The 19,470-nt window shown below is 48.4% G+C and overlaps 1 protein-coding gene across 1 annotated transcript; it reads left to right on the top strand.

Annotated features, from left to right (window-relative positions):
- The first annotated feature begins 2,818 nt into the window (after window positions 1-2,818).
- On the top strand, window positions 2,819-16,221 carry EVX1 (even-skipped homeobox 1). Its single transcript, XM_086939973.1, has 3 exons — window positions 2,819-3,281; window positions 8,843-9,081; window positions 14,411-16,221. The coding sequence occupies exons 1-3, from the start codon at window positions 2,900-2,902 to the stop codon at window positions 14,930-14,932; spliced, it is 1,143 nt and encodes a 380-aa protein (XP_086796099.1). The 5' UTR covers window positions 2,819-2,899; the 3' UTR covers window positions 14,933-16,221.
- Window positions 16,222-19,470: the final 3,249 nt, after the last annotated feature.

A 19,470-nucleotide genomic window follows, 5' to 3' on the forward strand; every position in this document is an offset into this window, starting at 1 on the left:
TCAGTCACTAGCAGCACCCCGAGCCACCAGCCTCACACGGAACCACTAGCAGCAAGGGAAGATACAAGCAGCAGCTACACCACGACTCTTAACAGGTAGCAGCACTGTGGGCCAAACAGTGTGGTGTTAGAAGCCATGAACGCAGAAATCACGTACATCACTGTCATTCAACCGTCCCCAAGCAGGAAACAGAGCCACTAGCAGCAAGAGTGGGCAGGGGGGTTTAAAAGCAACCGTAACAAACCCCGTCATCTGCAGGCTCTATAACAGGTAGAGCTAATAGTAGAAACCTGAGCTAATCGCAGCCCTCCACCACTAGGAACAACGAGTTACTATCAGCAATCCGAGCTAATAATAAAAACTGTCAAATTACCACTTTCAGCAACACAAGCAGCACCTCGAGCTACCACCAGCAGACTCAGGCACTAAAGGGAAGTTGCAGCACACGGAGCCACTAACAACAAACTGGTAAAACCCACGCAGTCACCATTCTCACTAGCAGCACCCTGAGCAACACGATGAACTCATGGCAGCAGCAATATCACCAGCATCAGCCACTAGCAGCGCCCTGAGACATGTGCAGCACACTGAGCCACTAACAACAAACTGGTCGAAACCAAGCAGTCACCACTCTCACTAGCAGCACCCTGAGCATCAATATGAACTCATAGCAACAGCAACAATCCCAGCATCAGCCACTGGGACTTCTGCAGCTCACTGAGACACTAACAAATTGATCTACCCCAAGCAGTCACCACTCATTAGCAGTAGGACGAGCCCCCCGTAGCAAACTGAGCAGAAAGATGAACTAATAGCAGCAACGATATCACCAGCATCAGCCACTAGCAGCACACTGAGTTAATAGTAGTAGCCATGGGTATTAGTAACACCATGAACCCTTGGTAGAAACATGGACCGCTAGAAGCACCCCAAGCAACTAGCGTCTGTGGGACTAGCAGCCGGTACCATGAGAAATAAGCAGCAGCCCGGGCTCTTAGCAGCAACACCCTTACGCCCCAAACCCTTTACCAGGAGTCATAGCAGCATCACCCGAATTTGGAGTAACATAACTGCACCTGGTCCTGCTAGTTTCCCCACAGCAGCACCCAGGTAATTAACAGCAGCGCCAGCAACACAGCAGCTCCCTGGACCTCGGCAGTAGCTGCAGTTTCGCCTTTGCTGCCAGCTGACACCACAGCAATACACTGGTTACTTACATGAGCACACACCTGGCCATTTTCAGCAGCAATAGGTAAACTAGAGCAGCACAACAAACCCAAGCAGGTCGCATGGCAGCGCCCTATGGATGAACAGGAGTCTCAGCAGTAACCGCAGCAGCTGCTTAGCACGAGCCCCCAGGGACTCTAGCTTTGCAGCTCCATAGGAAAGAATAGCTGTCACGCGAGTCATTTTCAGCAGCTCAAGCCCTTAGCAGCATCGGCTGAGACTTAGTCCCAGACACAGGAATGCATTGGGCGTACTCAGCAGCCTGCTTGTTAGATGCAGCACCGAGGGGGTTTCGCAGCAGCACATCGTCACCATGAGATAACAGCAGCTGCCGCACCCTGTCCCATTGCTGTGACCCATTGCAGCATGGAGGGAAATGTTAACATAGCAGCACCCTTGGAATAAACAGCAGCACAGCAGCTATAACTCCCATTAGTTGAAACCACGGTAGCCCGGGGGATACTAGCAGAAACTGCAGCACCCTGAGACTAAGCAGCAGCCCAGCAGCACCCGGGACCATTTGACCCGTTAGCAGCAGTCACAGCTGAACACCAGCAGCAACAGATTCACCCTGAGAAGTAGTACTAGAGGCAGCAGCACCCTGTGAATGACCAGCATAACAGCATGTCCCTGGCCCAATTTGCAGCAGCTATAGCAGCAGACTGGGGGGCGGGGGGGGGGGGATTAGCAGGAGCATCCTGGCCCATTAGCAGAAGCCACAGCAGCACACCGGGAAAATCAACAGAAAGACAAGTACCCTGAGAAACAGCAGCAGAACAGCAGCACACTAGTAAACTAGCAACAGCACCCTGGAACATTAGCATTAACCACAGCAGCACCCTGGACCATTAGTGACAGCCACAGCAGCACACATGAGGCACATCAGCAAAAACAGAAACACCCTGAGAGTTGGCAGCAGGACAGCGGCACCCGAGGTCAAGCAGCACCAGAGGCGTATTAGCAGAAACCGTGGCACCTTGAGAACAAGCAGCAGCCACAGCAGCACACTTACACACATCAAAAGAAACAGCAACACCCTGAGAATAAGCAGGACAGCAACACCCTGGCCCAGTAGCAGCATACAGGAGCACCCTGACCCAATAGCAGCAGCCACAGCAGCAGCCTGACCCAATAGCAGCACCCAGGACAGCACACCGGGACATTTCAGCAGAAACAGGGGCATCCTGAGAACAAGCAGCAGCACTGCAGCGCCCTGTCCCGCTAGCAGCAGCCACAGCAGCACACTGGGGGCCTATCAGCAACAACAGCAGCGCCCTGAGAATCATATTCAGAAGAGCAGCAGCACCCTGAGAATCATATTCAGCAGAACAGCAGCACCCTGAGATTCATCAGCAGCAGAGCAGCGCCTGGGGGGCGCAGCAGCACCCCGGCCCATTAGCAGCTCGCGCTGCGCTCCTTTCATCTTGCTGGGGGCAGCAGACGCTCCTATTTATCTGCCTGCGGATCAATGGCGTGGCGTCACCAGTGGCACTGGGAGGATGACGATTGCACCATTAAGGGATGACAGCTTAGAAAGAAGAGGGCAATGGTGAGATCCCTCCCAGAGCCAGCCCTGCACGGCGGAGCGCGCGCATCGCAGGTCACCCGCAGCCCATCTCTGCCCCGCACCGCTCCCGGAACCGCACCGCCACCGCAGCCGGCACCGCTCCCCATGGACGGCAGGAAGGACATGCTGCGCTTCCTGGAGGGAGGCCAGTTCGGCGCCCTGGCCAGCAGGCGGCTCCAGGAGGCCGGGGACAGGCTGAGCCCGGAGCCCCGGGACAAGCTGCACGCCAGGGGCTGCCTGAGCCCCAGACCCGGCCCCCTGATGGCCCGGGAGAGGGCGGCCGAGGAGGACGGGGTACCGGGCACCATGACCGAGGGTGGCCGGCCGGCAGCCGCGCTGCTTCCACACACCCCCGCCTCGGAGCCCCTGGGGGCCGCCAAGGAGCCGCAGAGCAGCTCGGACACCGAGTCGGACTTCTATGAAGAGATCGAGGTGAGCTGCACCCCGGACTGCACCTCGGGAGGCGTCGATTACCAGCACAACAAAGGTACCCACCACTGACAGCACCTTTCTTTCCCAACCATGCCCCAAATCCGGCACCGGGCCAATAACGCCGTTAATGTCCCTTTGATGTACGGGCACTGGCCATTCATGCCAATCCACACGCGCTCACAGGGGAGCTGAGGGCGGCCATACCCCCTGCATGGGTGGGCGATTGGCAGCTAAAGGGAGCATTGCCCACCTACTGGGACGCCTGGCAGCTGAAAATAGCAATACCCACTCTGCAGGGCATCAAACAGATAAGAGACGGTTAGTGCGGGAGATAATCCCTGTGCATGGGGCAACTAATGACAACGATGCCCCTGTGTGCGTGGAATGGCAATCTTTTTATGCATACAGGGCACGCGCATCCATGGGCATGGAGAACTGGGCAGCCAGGGACAGCAATGCCCAATTCTCTGTATGAGGCAGAGGGCAGGTATTGTCTATGATCTTCTGTGGGAGAGCGGAGAGCTGCTGGCAGGACTGGCCTCTCCCTCACTGGGGAGCAGAGCAGCTGGTACCACCACTGCCTTCTGTGTGTTTGGTGCGCAGGGCATATAATGCCAGTAATTGCCTGTGTGTGGCAACGGCAGCAGGAATTAATGCCCTCGCCGTGTTCCTGAGAGCTATGCATCTCTAGAATCACCAATCTCTTCTTTATTTATGGTAGTGGGCACCAACTGCCAAGTAATGCCCTCTCTGCAGGGGGCACCGTCCTCCCATTGTCATGAATGTCTCTGTGTATGAGGTAGCGGCTGACCATGGCTATAATGTCCCATGGTGGTGTTTATACAACAGACACAGGGGGTTCTAGTGTAATTAATGGCACCAGGGCCCGCGTTCCTTGTGCGAGGAGAGACCAGTTCAAGAGATACCGGGCTCCTAATGTCATTAATAGCCCTCCTGCCTCGTAGTGCACGGCACACTGGAGGCCGGTGCAACGCAACTGACCTGAGCGGGCATGGGTTCAGGGCAGATAAAAGCTGCATCCGTTCCTTGGCGGAAGCCATCGAATCTAGATAGATAGATAGATAGATATATAGATAGATAGATAGATAGATAGATAGATAGATAGATAGATAGATAGATAGATAGATAGACAGACACAATGCACGGATGCGTTTCTCTTTATACTCACGTTTATTATATAAAATGTATATAATCTTAGAAATTCAATATATTGTAATGCGAGTTTGACTTGCAGAATACATTTTTTCTCGTATTGATATTTACCTCAGCTTTTGTTATCGGTAACGAAACCACACCCGCCTTTTTAAAACCCTTGCAAAGGGACATTGGAGGGTGGTGGTTAAAGAACATGTCTTGTTGTATCCGTCACCTGCACTGAGACGTTTAGAGCCTTGGGAATTGCGCTCCTCGCCCGGATCCCGCTGCATATTAACTGCCCGCTTCCTGGCACTCTGGTGCGGGCACTGTTAGATCAAAGCCCAGCCCTGGAAGCGACGGGGTCCTCTGGTGGCCGATCACGGGCACCCTAAAGGCCGTCACATCCCCCATCAGCCCAGGGCAATCCTCGGCGATGCCTCCCAAGTACCTGTCACCTCCGGGTCCCCTCGGGGCGCCAGCTCGGAAGTGGTCCATGGAGCTTCAGACATCCCTCCCCCTGAGCTGTAACACGGTCAGACCTGGACCGCTGAGAGCAGACGGGCCTCCAAGCGCTTCTCTGCGGCCCACGCCGCGCCCTTCCTGCCTTAAAAGAGCAGCTTCCCGGGACCGAATAGCGGTAACGCAAGAATATGGGGCCTGTAAGCACGTTTCAAGAGAGCCATAGGCAACAAGCTAAAGGGACGGCGCCCTAAGAGGTCCAAAAAGTGTCAGAGGCTTCTCAACCTAGCGCTTCGGAATGGAGAGTCATTTTATATATTATAGTAAAAACGCGCAGGACAAATGTGTCCTTACTGGAAAGTCACTTAAGTGGCGCTCCTTTCGGAAAAATAAGGCAAATATTTTCTTTACTAATAATTCTATAGTTTGAAAGCAGTAAGGGAGAATATATGCATACATATATCTTCTTAGAAGCGGCCATATTAAAGATAAATCTTATATATAAATGTGTACCTGTGCAATAACATGCAACAATATATACATATATGTATATCAATACAAATAATACAAAAATGCAAAATATACATACTTGTGCATTTCTATATATAAACAACTACTGTTTTTTAATAGAAACAAAACAATACAAATATAAATTGCACACAACGTATATATGTATAAATAATCGCGATTTTTTTAAACTTGATTTTATTGCAACACTACTCAGTTGTTACATTACATACCCATCGTATAATTTATGACGTATTGGCAACAGTCTGATGTGTTGACAGATTACAGCAAAGCAACTGCTGTTAGTATCCAAACATGTCCTTCATTGTAATAATCGCTAAATTAAATAAAACCCGATAACAAAATATAAAAGACCAAAAAAAGTACATTAACAAAAAGTGTGGTTTTAAAATATTTTATTCATTCAAAACAAACCATACATAATTTAGAAGGCATGAACAATCAACGCCTCGTTTAAGAAATTAAAACCTTGCTGTACTATTGTAATCTACTGTTAAATCCTATTAAACGTTGCTGATTGTTGCCTGTCGCTCGCAGTGATACATGGGCTAGAAAAGGGGTCCTGGGTGTATCTCTAACGAATTAACACAGACCACTGAGTACTGCACCCCGGGGTGGGACCGCCGCTGCAGGAGGCGCCTTGCAAAACACTGCGAACAAATAAACAAATACATAATGAAATATGGCGTGGACGCCATGTTAGGTCATCCATTGGTCCCAGGCCTCACGGGACTGTCACTGGACACAGAGGCCGGCAGGAGGGGGGTACCTGGAACTCCAGGCCCTCGGCACTCGCCCCAGTGTGCCCATAAGTGGACAGTGAGTGACAGGGCATGGGGGAGTCGGGGGTACTCTAAGAGGGCAGAACATGCAGCAGGGCGGGTCATACATCAGCAGGTGGCAGGTGTGTGTGTGTGTGTGGGTGTGGGGGCAGAGGTTAAGTGCCCGCGTGTGCTGCAAATGAACGCTGGGACAGGGTTAGGAGGGTCTCGGAGCTTCACCCAAAAAGTAAACACATCCAATATTCGAAAATCCAAATCACCGGGGCAGATAAATGATAAGAGGCGAGAAAGCCAGAGTTGAAGGTTCTGAGAGATGTCGAAGCGCCGTGACTACCCGCAAGGGCCGCATATTATTAAATGAGGCCATTTTGAACTGCCGCAGAGACCTGTGTGGATTATAAGGGCTGCAAAAGGGAGGGGAGGAGAATGAAGGGAGTAAGAATCCATGGAGATACATATGAGAGTAATACTGGAGAGAACAAGGTAATGGGATAAGGAGACAAAATGTGAGGGAGGAAGGGGTTGGAATGAAGGATGTAGGAGAATAGAAGACAGAAGCAAGCGAGAGAGGAAAGGTAAATGGTAGGAAGGGCAGAAGGGAACATGAATGAAAGAGGGGAAGGGGTGGGGAGAGGCAGGAAGAAGAAATGGGAAGGAAATATAGATTGAAATGTAAATGGTAGGAAGGGCAGGAGAGGTGGAAAGAAAGAAGAGGAGGGAGAGGAAGGAAGGAAAATGAGAGGAGAAGAGAGGAGTGGAATAGAATGTTGACGTAGTAAAAGACAGTAAACAGGAAGCCAATTAAGAACACACAAAGAAAGATAAAGGGAGGGGATGTGCCCATGGAAGAAAAGGAGTTCGGAGGGAGTGGAATGAATTGAAAAAGGAGAAAAGGAGTTGCATTTGTTTAGAAGAAAGTGGAAAGAGAAGGATTGGCAGGCGAAGAAAACACAAGTGGCTGTAAAGTGGGAGGAGATTTGGGTGATAAAAAAGGAGGGAAGCTGAACATAATGTAGGACATAATAGCCGTTGGATTCCCAACCCGAGAATTGAGAATGGCCCAGCTGTCTGGTCTGTCTTCCTTCGAGCAGGCTGTGCAGGTAGACTTAGGAGGGGTGACCCTGCCCTGAGCCTCTCCTGTCTCTGTGAGAGGGCTGCATGGACAGCCGGGGTGGATGTGGGGTGGACTTTGGCCCGGGTGGACTCTGGCCCTCTCTGCATGGACAGCCTGGGGTGGATGTGGGGTGGACTCTGGCCCTCTCTGCATGGACAGCCTGGGGTGGATGTGGGGTGGACTCTGGCCCTCTCTGCATGGACAGCCTGGAGTGGATGTGGGGTGGAATCTGACCCTCTCTGTCTCTGTGAGAGGGCTGCATGGACAGCCGGGGTGGATGTGGGGTGGACTCAGGCCCTCTCTGCATGGACAGCCTGGGGTGGATGTGGGGTGGACTCTGGCCCTCTCTGTCTCTGTGAGAGGGCTGCGTGGACAGCCTGGGGGTGGATGTGTGGTGGACTCTGGCCCTCTCTGCATGGACAGCCTGGGGTGGGTGTGTGGTGGACTCTGGAGCTCTCTGCATGGACAGCCTGGGGTGGATGTGGGGTGGACTCTGGCCCTCTCTGCATGGACAGCCTGGGGTGGATGTGTGGTGGACTCTGGCCCTCCCTGTCTCTGAGAGAGGGCTGCGTGGACAGCCTGGGGTGGATGTGTGGTGGACTCTGGCCCTCTCTGTCTCTGAGAGAGGGCTGCGTGGACAGCCTGGGGTGGATGTGTGGTGGACTCTGGCCCTCTCTGCATGGACAGCCTGGGGTGGATGTGTGGTGGACTCTGGCTCTCTCTGTCTCTGAGAGAGGGCTGCGTGGACAGCCTGGGGTGGATGTGTGGTGGACTCTGGCCCTCTCTGTCTCTGAGAGGGCTGCATGGCAGCCTGGGGTGGATGTGTGGTGGACTCTGGCCCTCTCTGCATGGACAGCCTGGGGGTGGATGTGTGGTGGACTCTGGCCCTCTCTGCATGGCAGCCTGGGGTGGATGTGGGGTGGACTCTGGCTCTCCCTGTCTCTGAGAGGGCTGCATGGACAAAGGTGGGTTTGTGGTTGGACTCTAGTCCACTCTCTTGTCATTGTGTGCATGTTGTTATTTAGACTAAGGGTGCATCTCACTCTCCTACCCTCTCTGGCCTGGGATGCAGGACGATGAGCTGTCAGAAGTTGCTTTAGGGCTCAAGTCCTCTCACTTGTCAATCTGTGGATGACACTGGGTAGAGAAATGGGTGTTTCATTCACACCTTCCATCTCTGATGTTTGGGTGCATGATGATGGGCATGTCAAGCAAAGTCACATGCAGAGGAACAATCCAGACATTCACAGCCATGATAAAAAGTCCCACATAGAATTAAAATCACAGGGAAGATGTGACTCACAAATAGGAGCAAATGCACTGGTGTTTGAATTCAGGCACAGTTGTACTTAAGTCTGCACTCGCTGCCTTAGCTCTGTGATTCAAGAATAAAAAGACCAAACAACTGTGTCTCAGCATCTGAGCGAAGGCAGCAGAGTGTGGCCTTCTTTCTTGTGTCTGTGTGTGGGACTGATAGGGAAGCAGTGGGTGGGTCAGTTTTGGTCTTTGATCTTTTCTCTTGTATAAGTCGGCAGGGTGATGAGCAGTCTTTGACCCTACTTGTCTTGTGTGCAGGGCAGTGCACGGAGTCCCTGGGTGGGAGCCCCATGAGTGGTGGCGACCCCGCTAAGGGCAACGGTGGACCACAGAACAGTATGGGCTGCACAGCGGACCAGATGCGCCGGTACCGGACTGCATTCACTCGGGAGCAGATCGCCAGGCTGGAAAAGGAGTTTTACCGGGAGAACTACGTTTCCAGGCCCAGGAGGTGTGAGCTTGCAGCGGCCCTGAACCTGCCGGAGACCACTATCAAGGTACATTCCTCACCACCTATGCCACCACCACCTCCAACAGTTCCATCTCCATCAATATCCCTCCACAAATGTCCTTCCACCAGCTCTACTTGTGATAACATCAACTACACCAGCATCACCTACACAAACATCACCTCCACTATCATTGCATCTGCCAGCATCCCTTCGACCTGCGCCAACACCACCTCCAAGTGCACCACCTCCACCAGACCCACCTCAATTACCACCTCCATCACCGCAGCACCCCAGCCTCCACTAACCACATGTTCAATTATCATTCAACGTCTACTAGCGCAACCTTCCTCGGCCTCAGCATAGCCTTGGTAGTGCCACCCCTTTTTGTGGAACCTCCGGCAGTACCTTCTTCGTGAGATTCAGCACCACATGCAACCATCCACTTATTCTCCAAGCACCACCTCCACCTGGCCTAGATTTTTCAGTCAAAACAAGGGTGGAGGGACCAGGGCTTTTTAAGGTCCAGCACAGCTATGAGAACAAGGAGTGTGCTGTTCCTATGTGGGCATCTAGGTCTAAAGAGTGGTCAGCGGATAAATATTTCAGCACTACTCACCAGCGTTTCCTAGGCCAGAACCACAAGCATCATTCCCACCAAACCACCAGAACCAACTCCACAAGAGTCAACTTTATGCATTGCCCCTAACTAGTCCCAACCTTAGTCATTGACACACACATCAGAATGATCTCCACCAGCACCTCCTCCAGAGAATCACCTCTGCTACCGCAACCTCTTCTAACAACACCTCAGTCAACATCTCTTCCACCAGCACTAGATCATCAGCTTCAAGTCAACTACCGCCAACTTCTCTTCCATGAATGCCACCAGCATATCTTCACTAGCACAGGCCTCATCAGTATTAACTTCATCAGTACCATCAACAGCACTAGCACAATCTACACTTGGCTGCACTTTCACAAGGCAGAGTCAATGTTATCTCTCAGCCTATCCCTCTCTCCACTGTTTGCTTATGTGTTGATGTCATTATGTGTCTTCATAGATTAAACAATAAGGACAACTATTCACCCTAAAGAAATACAAAAAAGGAAAAAGGAAAGTTATCTATCTATGACAGGCTGAATGCATAGATAGATGGCTGGATAGATGGATGGATGGATGGATGGATGGATGGATGGATGGATGGATGGATGGATGGATGGATGGATGGATAGCACACACCTCAACATGCCCTTAATGATGAAAGAGATGAGGAAAATCCTTCCCCTACTGTCAGGTTCCTTCAGGAAAACTCTAGTTCATGCAGGGTGGATTACTGCAATTTACTTTTTGAGGGATGGTCTGGCTGTTTCCTCAATAGGCTACTAATGATTCAGAATGAGGTATAATCCCTAATTCTTTGTCTGAGCGGAAGGATCTGCCCCTCTTTCCACCGTTTTCACCTACATCCTTCTGATGCTAAATGCTCTCGGTTTAGAGCCTTATGCTTTTGTCAAAAGGCCCTCTACAGTTTTACTCCCTCTTTTTCTGTACACCCCTTCAATGAGTTTTCACTTTAGATAAATTTAGGATGGCCCGTATGGGAAGCCGAGCCTTTTCCATGGTTACTGCCAAAGCTTGGAATACCCTGTACATGCATTCCCCAAAAATGCCTCATTACATTTCATAAATCCTTAAAAACGTATCTGCTTTCCATCTAATTTAACTATCCATAATTTCCCTTTCTATAAGTGACCCCAATATTTCATTTTATGCAGGCACATGACACCTTCTTCCTTCACCACCATGCGATTTATAAAAATCTCTCATCATCAGCATGATGTATATATGTCTATATGTTTCAGTGCATTTCTTCATGTACAGGAGACACACACATTTCCAATGCCAGCTTTAAACTCATCTTTGGTGTATATTATGATGAATTTAAGTTGTGTGCCTGTGTGTGTCTATGTTAATGTCAGTGGAGCTTTGCAAACATTCGCTTGCTTGAATATTCTCCAAAAATGTATATATTAACAACATTTGTGTGGGGGACGTAGACACATGGAAAGCCAGGCCTAAGCAGGAACAGGCCAAATACATCAGTTTCAGAATGGGAGGATTCTTTCTGGCATGAGCGTGCTGTAAGAGATACTAAACATATATAGTATAGGCTGAGAAGACAGTGCACACATCTACCACATGAATAACTTAAATTCACTATATGCATTGCATTCATTACATGTTGCACGATAAATCAAAACATTTATCATCCAGATAAAATAAAGTTCACCATTCTCAGTGGTAGACATTTTTGAAAACACCATTATCAGAAATTGTGTAAGATTTCTCCTTGCCCATCTTTTAACTGTATGGGCATTCTGCCTCATGCACTGTTTCACTTGATAGTTCAGTCTTCTTTCCAACAAAATAAGAAATAAAAATCGTATTTCCAAATATGGTACAGATTCACTGTTGAAGTATGGGCATATACATACACGTAGTATGTTTGGCTATTATTGTAGGAAAAACAGCAGTGGTTTCAGAATCGTAAATTAGCTGGAATTAGGTTCTACCCACGAACTAGGAATATCAGCCAATGGGGAGGAAGAACGTGTTATTCTTATTCTGCCTGTATCTCTTTCTCATAGGCTGATCATTGTCTATACATGACTAATATATTTAAATAACTAAATTCCACATAATATCCAATCTAATAATGTCCCTGTGTTCAATCAGAATTCCGCAAATAATAAAACAAACAGAAAAATCACATACCAAGCACACAGAGCCTGTTATTAGGTGGGCATTACAAGGAATAGGCACACCATAGCCCCAGAGAAAACACCCATCTAGAAAAACAAAAAAGTGTAAAACTCTTTGGAATAATTAATAAAAAATATATTATTTTTCCACATATTAGAGAACAAGGAATACCATTGTAAAACATTAAAGCACTGCTTCTAATAAGTATGTTCTTATTACAATGTGTTTTAATTGCAATGCCAGCCGAAGCGAAATACAGGCAAAATATAACACATATATTATAGTCAAATACTTGAGGGTTATACAACGGATGTAAACCACTTACATTTAAGCTCCTGGTTCACCAGAATCCCTTGAAGGCACCATAGGGCTATAATACATAGCTACTAGTATATATATATCCTCCAAGCCCTATTGCTTTTGTACTATAAACATTATACACACCCGCACATATACACACATATGCAGAGAGAAAGATATATATATATATATGTATATGTTATATATATATATATATATATATATATATATATATATATATATATATATATAGCATTAAAGGTAACCGTAATATTGTCTTACAGGGGCGCCGAGTGCCTCCTGTGCTCAAATATATGGTTTCTAACTGTCACTAGACTCCAGAGATGACAATATAGGACCATATTACACAGGTACTCATTACATATTTTTACCGTACATATTAATGTTAGGGCAGCCAAGTGGGAAACGTGGGTTTTTTCCTTCAAAAAGGGAGATGTTTAGTGAAAATGGTAGGTGAATTACTGTACTCTAGGGTTTGTTTGCCGGTAAAGATAAATATGACAAAAATAATTAAGTACCGACTAAGACTTTTAGAAAAGACACACTTTTATTTATTAAACAAGCACATTAGGTCAGTAAAAGGAAGAGATTTTTCAAATTACTGTCTGCAAAGTGAGATTAGCAGTTGGGACTGATTGCATTTACAATGTTGAGGTTTGTTTTAGGTTTCCTAAATAGAGTTTTAATTTAAGAATGGGCATTAATAAAGCTGCAAAGAGTGGTTTGTATAATGGTGAAAGCCATATTTGACAAGGGCATGTGAAATAATTTCCATATTTTATAAGAATGTGAAATATTTTCATTATTTCACAGGTACCTGTGTAATATGCCTTTTTCAAATTGCGCTGTTAAAATAATGAACGCCCATTGAAATGATGTTATGGTGTTTAAGTTACAACAGCAATATTCCCATTTCCCAATATTATTGTCTATATATGTGGTGTACCTATATATGATTAAACGGACAAACAGGCATGTTACACATACAGTCGCACACCCAAAAACACATGTAATAAGTTAACAACCAACATCGATGCATAAATCACATATCACCCTTTGCCATATATATGCAGCCTGAATATCGGATTACTGTACATAACGCAGAGCTGCGCTCGGAAGGTCTGTGTGACTCTATCTAAATGAATGTATATGTATACACGGGCATACATGCACGCACAGTTTTACATGAACCCGTCATCCTTTGCCAAATCAAGGCAACTTAAATCCAGGAAGCCCTTGTGTAGCTTTGATTTGTGCTATGACTGCGCTTCTCTCCATAATTAGTTGTATATTATAAATCTGTGTCCAGACACACACGGTGCATGAAACCACACACCACCCTACTCAAAACATAGGCAAACTGACTGCATTCGGACGGTATTTAGCTCAGATATGTGCTATGTGTGTTCCTCTACATGCATAGTTTATATCATAAATCCGTGCACATAGACACACAAAAAAAGTACCCGAGGCCCCTCAACACCCTTCGCTTTATGTATGCAACCAGGAAGTCTGACTGTATTTAGCTCAGAAGTGTGCTGTGTGTGTGTGTGTCTCCATGCGTAGTTTACATTATAAACCTGATCCCATTGACGCGCAAAGTACCACAAGTCACCCACCCTCCTTCGCTATATTGGTGCAGGCTGGATGTAGTCTGACTGTGCTTAGCTCAGAGTTGTATAGCGGTTGTCTGTGTGTTTTTCTCCATATATAGTTTTATAGATCTGTGTACACAGAACGGGGTACATGAACCAACCACCACCCCTCGGTGTACGAATAGGCCTCCAAGGTGTAGTCTGTCTGTGTGTAGCTCTGAGTTGTATAGCTGTGTGTAGCTCTGAGTTGTATAGCCGGTGTCTGTGTGTTTCCCTCATATTTAGTTTTATATCATAGATCTGTACCACCCACCCCCTCGTTATGTATAGGCCTTCAGGTTGTATTCTGGCTGTATTTAGTTCAGAGTTGTGTAGCGGGTGTCTCTGTGTTTCTCCCCATATATCGTTTATATTATAGATCTGTGTACATAGAACGGGGTGCATGAGTCACCCTCCACCCCTCGCTATAAGTATGCCGCCTGGGTGTTATGTGACTGTGCTTAGCTCAGAGTTGTGTAGCGGGTGTCTGTGTGTTTCTTCCCTATATATCGTTTATATTATAGATATGTGTACATAGAACGGGGTGCATGAGCCACCCACCTTATACGTAGGCCTCCAGGGTGTAATACTGACTGTTTTTGACTCTGAGTTGTGCCCTGGGTGTCGAGTGACCCTGCCTCTCTCCTCCCCACAGGTTTGGTTCCAGAACCGCCGGATGAAGGACAAGCGCCAGCGCCTGGCCATGACCTGGCCGCACCCGGCGGACCCGGCCTTCTACACCTACATGATGAGCCACGCGGCGGCCACCGGCAACCTGCCCTACCCCTTCCCCTCGCACCTGCCGCTGCCCTACTACTCTCACATGGGCCTGGGCGCCGGCTCGGCCTCGGCCGCCGCCCAGTTCAGCGCCCCTCTGCGGCCGCTGGACACCTTCCGGGTGCTGTCGCACCCCTACCCGCGGCCGGAGCTGCTCTGCGCCTTCCGCCACCCGTCCCTGTACCCGTCCCCGGCGCACGGCCTGGGCGCGGGGGGCAGCCCCTGCTCCTGCCTGGCCTGCCACAGCGGCGCCTCGGGCGGCCTGGCGCAGCGGGCCTCGGACTTCCCGTGCTCGGCCACCACCCGGACGGACTCCTTCCTCACCTTCACCCCGTCCGTGCTGAGCAAGCCCTCGGCGGGGGGCCTGGACCAGCGGGAGGAGGTGCCCCTCACCAGATAGAGGCCCCAGCCCGGACTGCATTCTTTATTTACAGCCCTCTGTCCAGAGGAGGACCCCGGTGGCAGCCTCGACCGCAGGCTTTATGAACGCACATTCCACAGCAAATGATGAAAGGAGGAGTCACCTGCGAGCGGCCGGAGCGAGGCCGAGGGACTCTCCTTCTCGCAGGGAGCCCTGGCCGGGTGGGCCTGAGTGTGTCCTCTCACCGCACACGCGGCCGAGCGGCTGTTCGTGCCACAGACTTTCACAACAAAACAATGCCCGCATGTGGCACATTTATTTGCACCACTGGACGGCTGGGAAGTGAACTCTGCAATACTTGAAAGTCGAAATGCTGTCTACGAAAAACATGTTCATGCAAAAGGAGGATTGTGTTTTTTCCCCAGGAATTTATTTTTTAATTTAAAGTTAAAAAAAATGACACGTTTTTCTGTGCTGAGATGCAACAGTATTATACCTTTGCTTCCCACACACGATGCTTTACTGTAAAATACACTGAAATGCTGTCCAGTGGGGTGGTGGTGGTTGGGGGGTGTTTTGCCTGGCACTGTGGGGCCCGGCTACGTCTGTCCGCTGCCCCCTCCCCCTCCCTCTGAGCCCAGATAGGCCAGACTCAGGGACCATTAGCCGGCTCCTGCTGCCAGTGACACTGTCTCGTTAAGGCCCGCTGCTGGAATAATGCTCGCCCACTGGCGAAATTAGCGACGTGATGTATATGCGGGCAGGATTTCTCAATGTCGAACGTATAATAATGTATTCTCTGAGCCGAGGACCCAGTGCCAAGCGCTAACAAGCCGCCCAGGGAAGGGATTAGGTGAGACGGGATCAGCCGCCCTCCCAGGCAAACACGGCTCTGCATGTCAGAGCACGGGCAATTTGCCTTCCTTTTAAATTTCACCTCCAGTCCATCGGCTGTTTCTTTCAAATTTATATATATATATATATACACATGCGCCTTCTTCCCCAGCTGGACCTCAGACCTGTTGTTTTTTTCTTTGTTATGTTTGTGCCTTTTTTGTTGAGAGGGGTTTATTGTTTACACCATCGGATGCTCCAGAGGTATTTATTTATTGTTCCACTTTTCCTACCACACTACACACCTCCTCGGTGGGGGACACCTGGCCAGGGGCTGGACTGTCCCCCCACCCTCCTATAAAACTGGTATTGTTGGTCTTCAGGCCTATTTTTCTCGGTTATCTTTTTTGATATGAAAAAGCAACGCCTCCCAAAGAACACTGCTACGACCTGTTATCATTTCCTAATAAAACAAGGATCAGATGAAACAAAAACAGAGAATGGGCCTGTCTTTTTTGATAGTGTGCAAGCGCGAAGTCCTTCTTATTCACAAATGAGTATCTATCTATCTATCTATCTATCTATCTATCTATCTATCTATCTATCTATCTATCTATCTATCTCTCTCACTCTCTATCTATCTATCTATCTATCTATCTATCTATCTATCACTCACTATGCATATCTAGCTATCTAAAATAGCCGTACATATTCACATATTCGTCTCCATTATGTGTGTACTCTTCAGTACTTTTGCAGATGTTTGTACTGCCTTCTATTTTTAAAGTTTTGGAAAAACGACAAAAGAAAATATATTTTTCAATCAAGTTTGATTTATATTTCCTATGTCCTTGTCAATTGGGCCACACGCTGCTGGCTTTTGTGATAGAACAAAATACACCCAATCACAAATTGAATCTCGAAAATCAAAATTTAATTTGCAAAAATATCTTCATCGGAATAGAAAATACCTGTACATTCTCTCTCTCTCTCTCTCTCTCTCTCTCTCTCTCTCTCTCTCTATATATATATATATATATATATATATATATATATCTGTATATATAAATAAATGAATATATATATATATATATATATATATATATATATATATATATATATATATATATATATATATATATATATATATATATATATATATATATACACACACACACACACACATACATTTGGGGAGGAGAACTGTGTAGAATGAAATGTATTTATGCAACCATTGTATTCCAGCAAAACCACCAATTCATTTCTTGCCTAATTTCTCAAATGTCGTAATTCGTTGCGTATTCTTAAAGGTTACGGGTGCGTTTAGTGGATGCATTTCGTAGAGCGGCGTTGCTGCCTCGCAGCCGGTTTGCGTCATTTCTCTCAAGTTTCATCCCTCACACACGAAATACATCGAAGGAAATGGAGGTTTTTGGATGTGTTTTCCTTGCGTCACGCGCTGCCCCCGGTTCTAGCAGACGTGCGTACGTACGCACCCAAAGGCGCCCCCGGGGTGCTTGTGATAACCGGTGCGCAGGTTACAGGAGAGCGGCGGCGTCCGCCCGGCAGGGAGCCGGCCCGTGACAGGTAAACAGGCGGAGGCGGCGGGCTCGCGCTCAGTTAATGGGGAGGTAAAATGAGGTGTCTGCAGCAATATTGGAAAGAGCAAGATCGATGGTGCCTCCCCATGTCCAATCAGCGGCCGTTAATTGACTGTGTTTTCGGTGTAATTGAGCCACGGTGCCTCCAAATTGAAGTTGAGGGTAAGGCCGGCGCTCCCCCGGATGAGGAATTAACGCGCCGAGTTCCATAACTCAATGCGCCCTCCGAGGAGCTGCTGCGGGCAGGCGTGCACCGGGCGTGAGCCTGGGAGGATGTTATAACACCACAACAGCCAAATAAATACCTGTATTTGTCTGCAGGGCTGCAAATTATTCATTTTTATTTTTGTTGGTAATAGCAAGGCTGAGGTCACCGCCGGTAGCCGACATATTAACAGTAACGTGTGTTACACGCAGTTCCCTCTCACAATTATGCGGTATTGTGTAGGTTAATAAAAAGCCAACGGTTCTGCGACGATGTTTCGGTTATTAGACAGCCGGCAGTTGCGCGGTATTGTGTTGGTTATCAAACAGTGGCATGTCACTCCTTTCATCGACCTCGTTAAGCTAAAAGACTGAGTCAGTCCTCAACGCATAAGGTGATGAAAGCAAGCACTCAAGACCCGGCCTTCGGGAAGTGAGGGGCAACACAGTCCCCTCTCTTCAGTTGAGGCCACTGGAAAGAACCCTGAACCCCTAAAAACATGCGAAGGATAAAACAGCAAGTGTCTCTTTTCAGGCCAGCTCGTTATCCCGGGCGTGTGTGTGTATGGGGTGGGGGAGGGGGGTTGTACTCACATGCCAGATTGAGGCCCGAAGCCGCCCCTCCCCCGCCCCCTGTGATTGATTGCCTTATTAAAGCGTGTTCTTGTAAGTGTGACCAAACTGATTGCGGTGCATATGTTCGGAATAAAGCTCATCTTAACCAAGCGTCCGAGAGGGGGGGCGGACACGCTCCCGCGGCCTGCAGCGGGGGGCTCCTCCCAGCGGAGGGCTGGGCAGAGCCAGCCCTGCACGGTTATCCTTTCTAAATTACAAGGTCAAAGCACTCGACCCCGGTGTGCGGAGGGCCCCGGTGTGCAGTGTCGATCAGCGGCGCTCCCTCGCTCCAGCACGTGCGCATTTTATCCAGAAGTGTCTTTTAACACGTCTCATTCAGCAGCTAGGGGCATACCTACAACCGGTGCAGCCGGTGCAATGGTACCGAGGCCCAGAGCCCCGAGGTGCCCATTGAAACCTGATCTTTGATGTGGGTACCACCCTACTACAGCAATAAAAGGTGCCATTACAAGTCAGATTGCATGAGATCAGGAGCAGCCCACATCTTCAAAGAGGTTTAAGCGCTGGCTAATAAGATGTCACGTGACCTTTAATACAGTCATTATGTACGTGTCGGGAGTTCCCTTTTCTATAAAAACGCTCGAACAAAAATCTAATACAAATCAGCAGCCCTGCCAACCCAGGTTTGGTGTCTGCTTCACAATCCCCAGACCCCTGTTCACTCTCTCCTTCGGTCACATTTTTACCCCTCCCCCTCCATTCTGGATCGTTTTCATCCTCTGCTTTTAAAAACTGAGCCCCTCCCGCCCTCTTTACTGTTCGTTACACTGAATGGTTTCGTTTTTCACCCAGAAATGTGATATTAAAGGCCACGTCCAAGTCAGGTAGACTATTTATCCAAGCCTGACATTGTACTTGTGACTCGCGCATTGTAATGGTGATTGTCACACTGTGACATGGCAAGTGACACTGTGACTGGAGAATGACGCGGGAGAGTCACAATGAAGTGATGTCATAGTAGATGAACAATACAACTCTACTTCCAGTGAGAGAAGAAAGCACCCTTTGGTGCAGGGAAGCCCCAACCAGTGATTTAAAGGGGCCGGTACTGTCCGGAACAGAGTACCTGCACTTCTTTAAATTGGAAGGGAGAGTACCTGCACTTCTCAGAACAAAGCGGATTCTTCAAATAGTGAGTACATCCACTTCTGTATGTCTATTCAACGTACTGCCACCAACCATTTTGGCAGCACCCCATTCACTCTGGGGCCTTGATAACAACCTGACTTCTATTTACGTTTAAGGTGCAAACAGCGGAGTTGGGTGGTTTCGTACATGCTGTGAATGAACACGTGCTATTAT

Source organism: Lissotriton vulgaris, chromosome 10 (assembly GCF_964263255.1).
Source record: "Lissotriton vulgaris chromosome 10, aLisVul1.2, whole genome shotgun sequence".
Taxonomy (NCBI): domain Eukaryota; kingdom Metazoa; phylum Chordata; class Amphibia; order Caudata; family Salamandridae; genus Lissotriton; species Lissotriton vulgaris.

Coding starts and splice junctions, on each gene's coding strand:
- EVX1 (XM_086939973.1), top strand. CDS start 2,900: ATGGACGGCAGGAAGGACATGCTGCGCTTCCTGGAGGGAGGCCAGTTC. Junction 3,282..8,842: donor CGATTACCAGCACAACAAAG/GTACCCACCACT, acceptor TCTTGTGTGCAG/GGCAGTGCACGGAGTCCCTG. Junction 9,082..14,410: donor TGCCGGAGACCACTATCAAG/GTACATTCCTCA, acceptor TCCTCCCCACAG/GTTTGGTTCCAGAACCGCCG.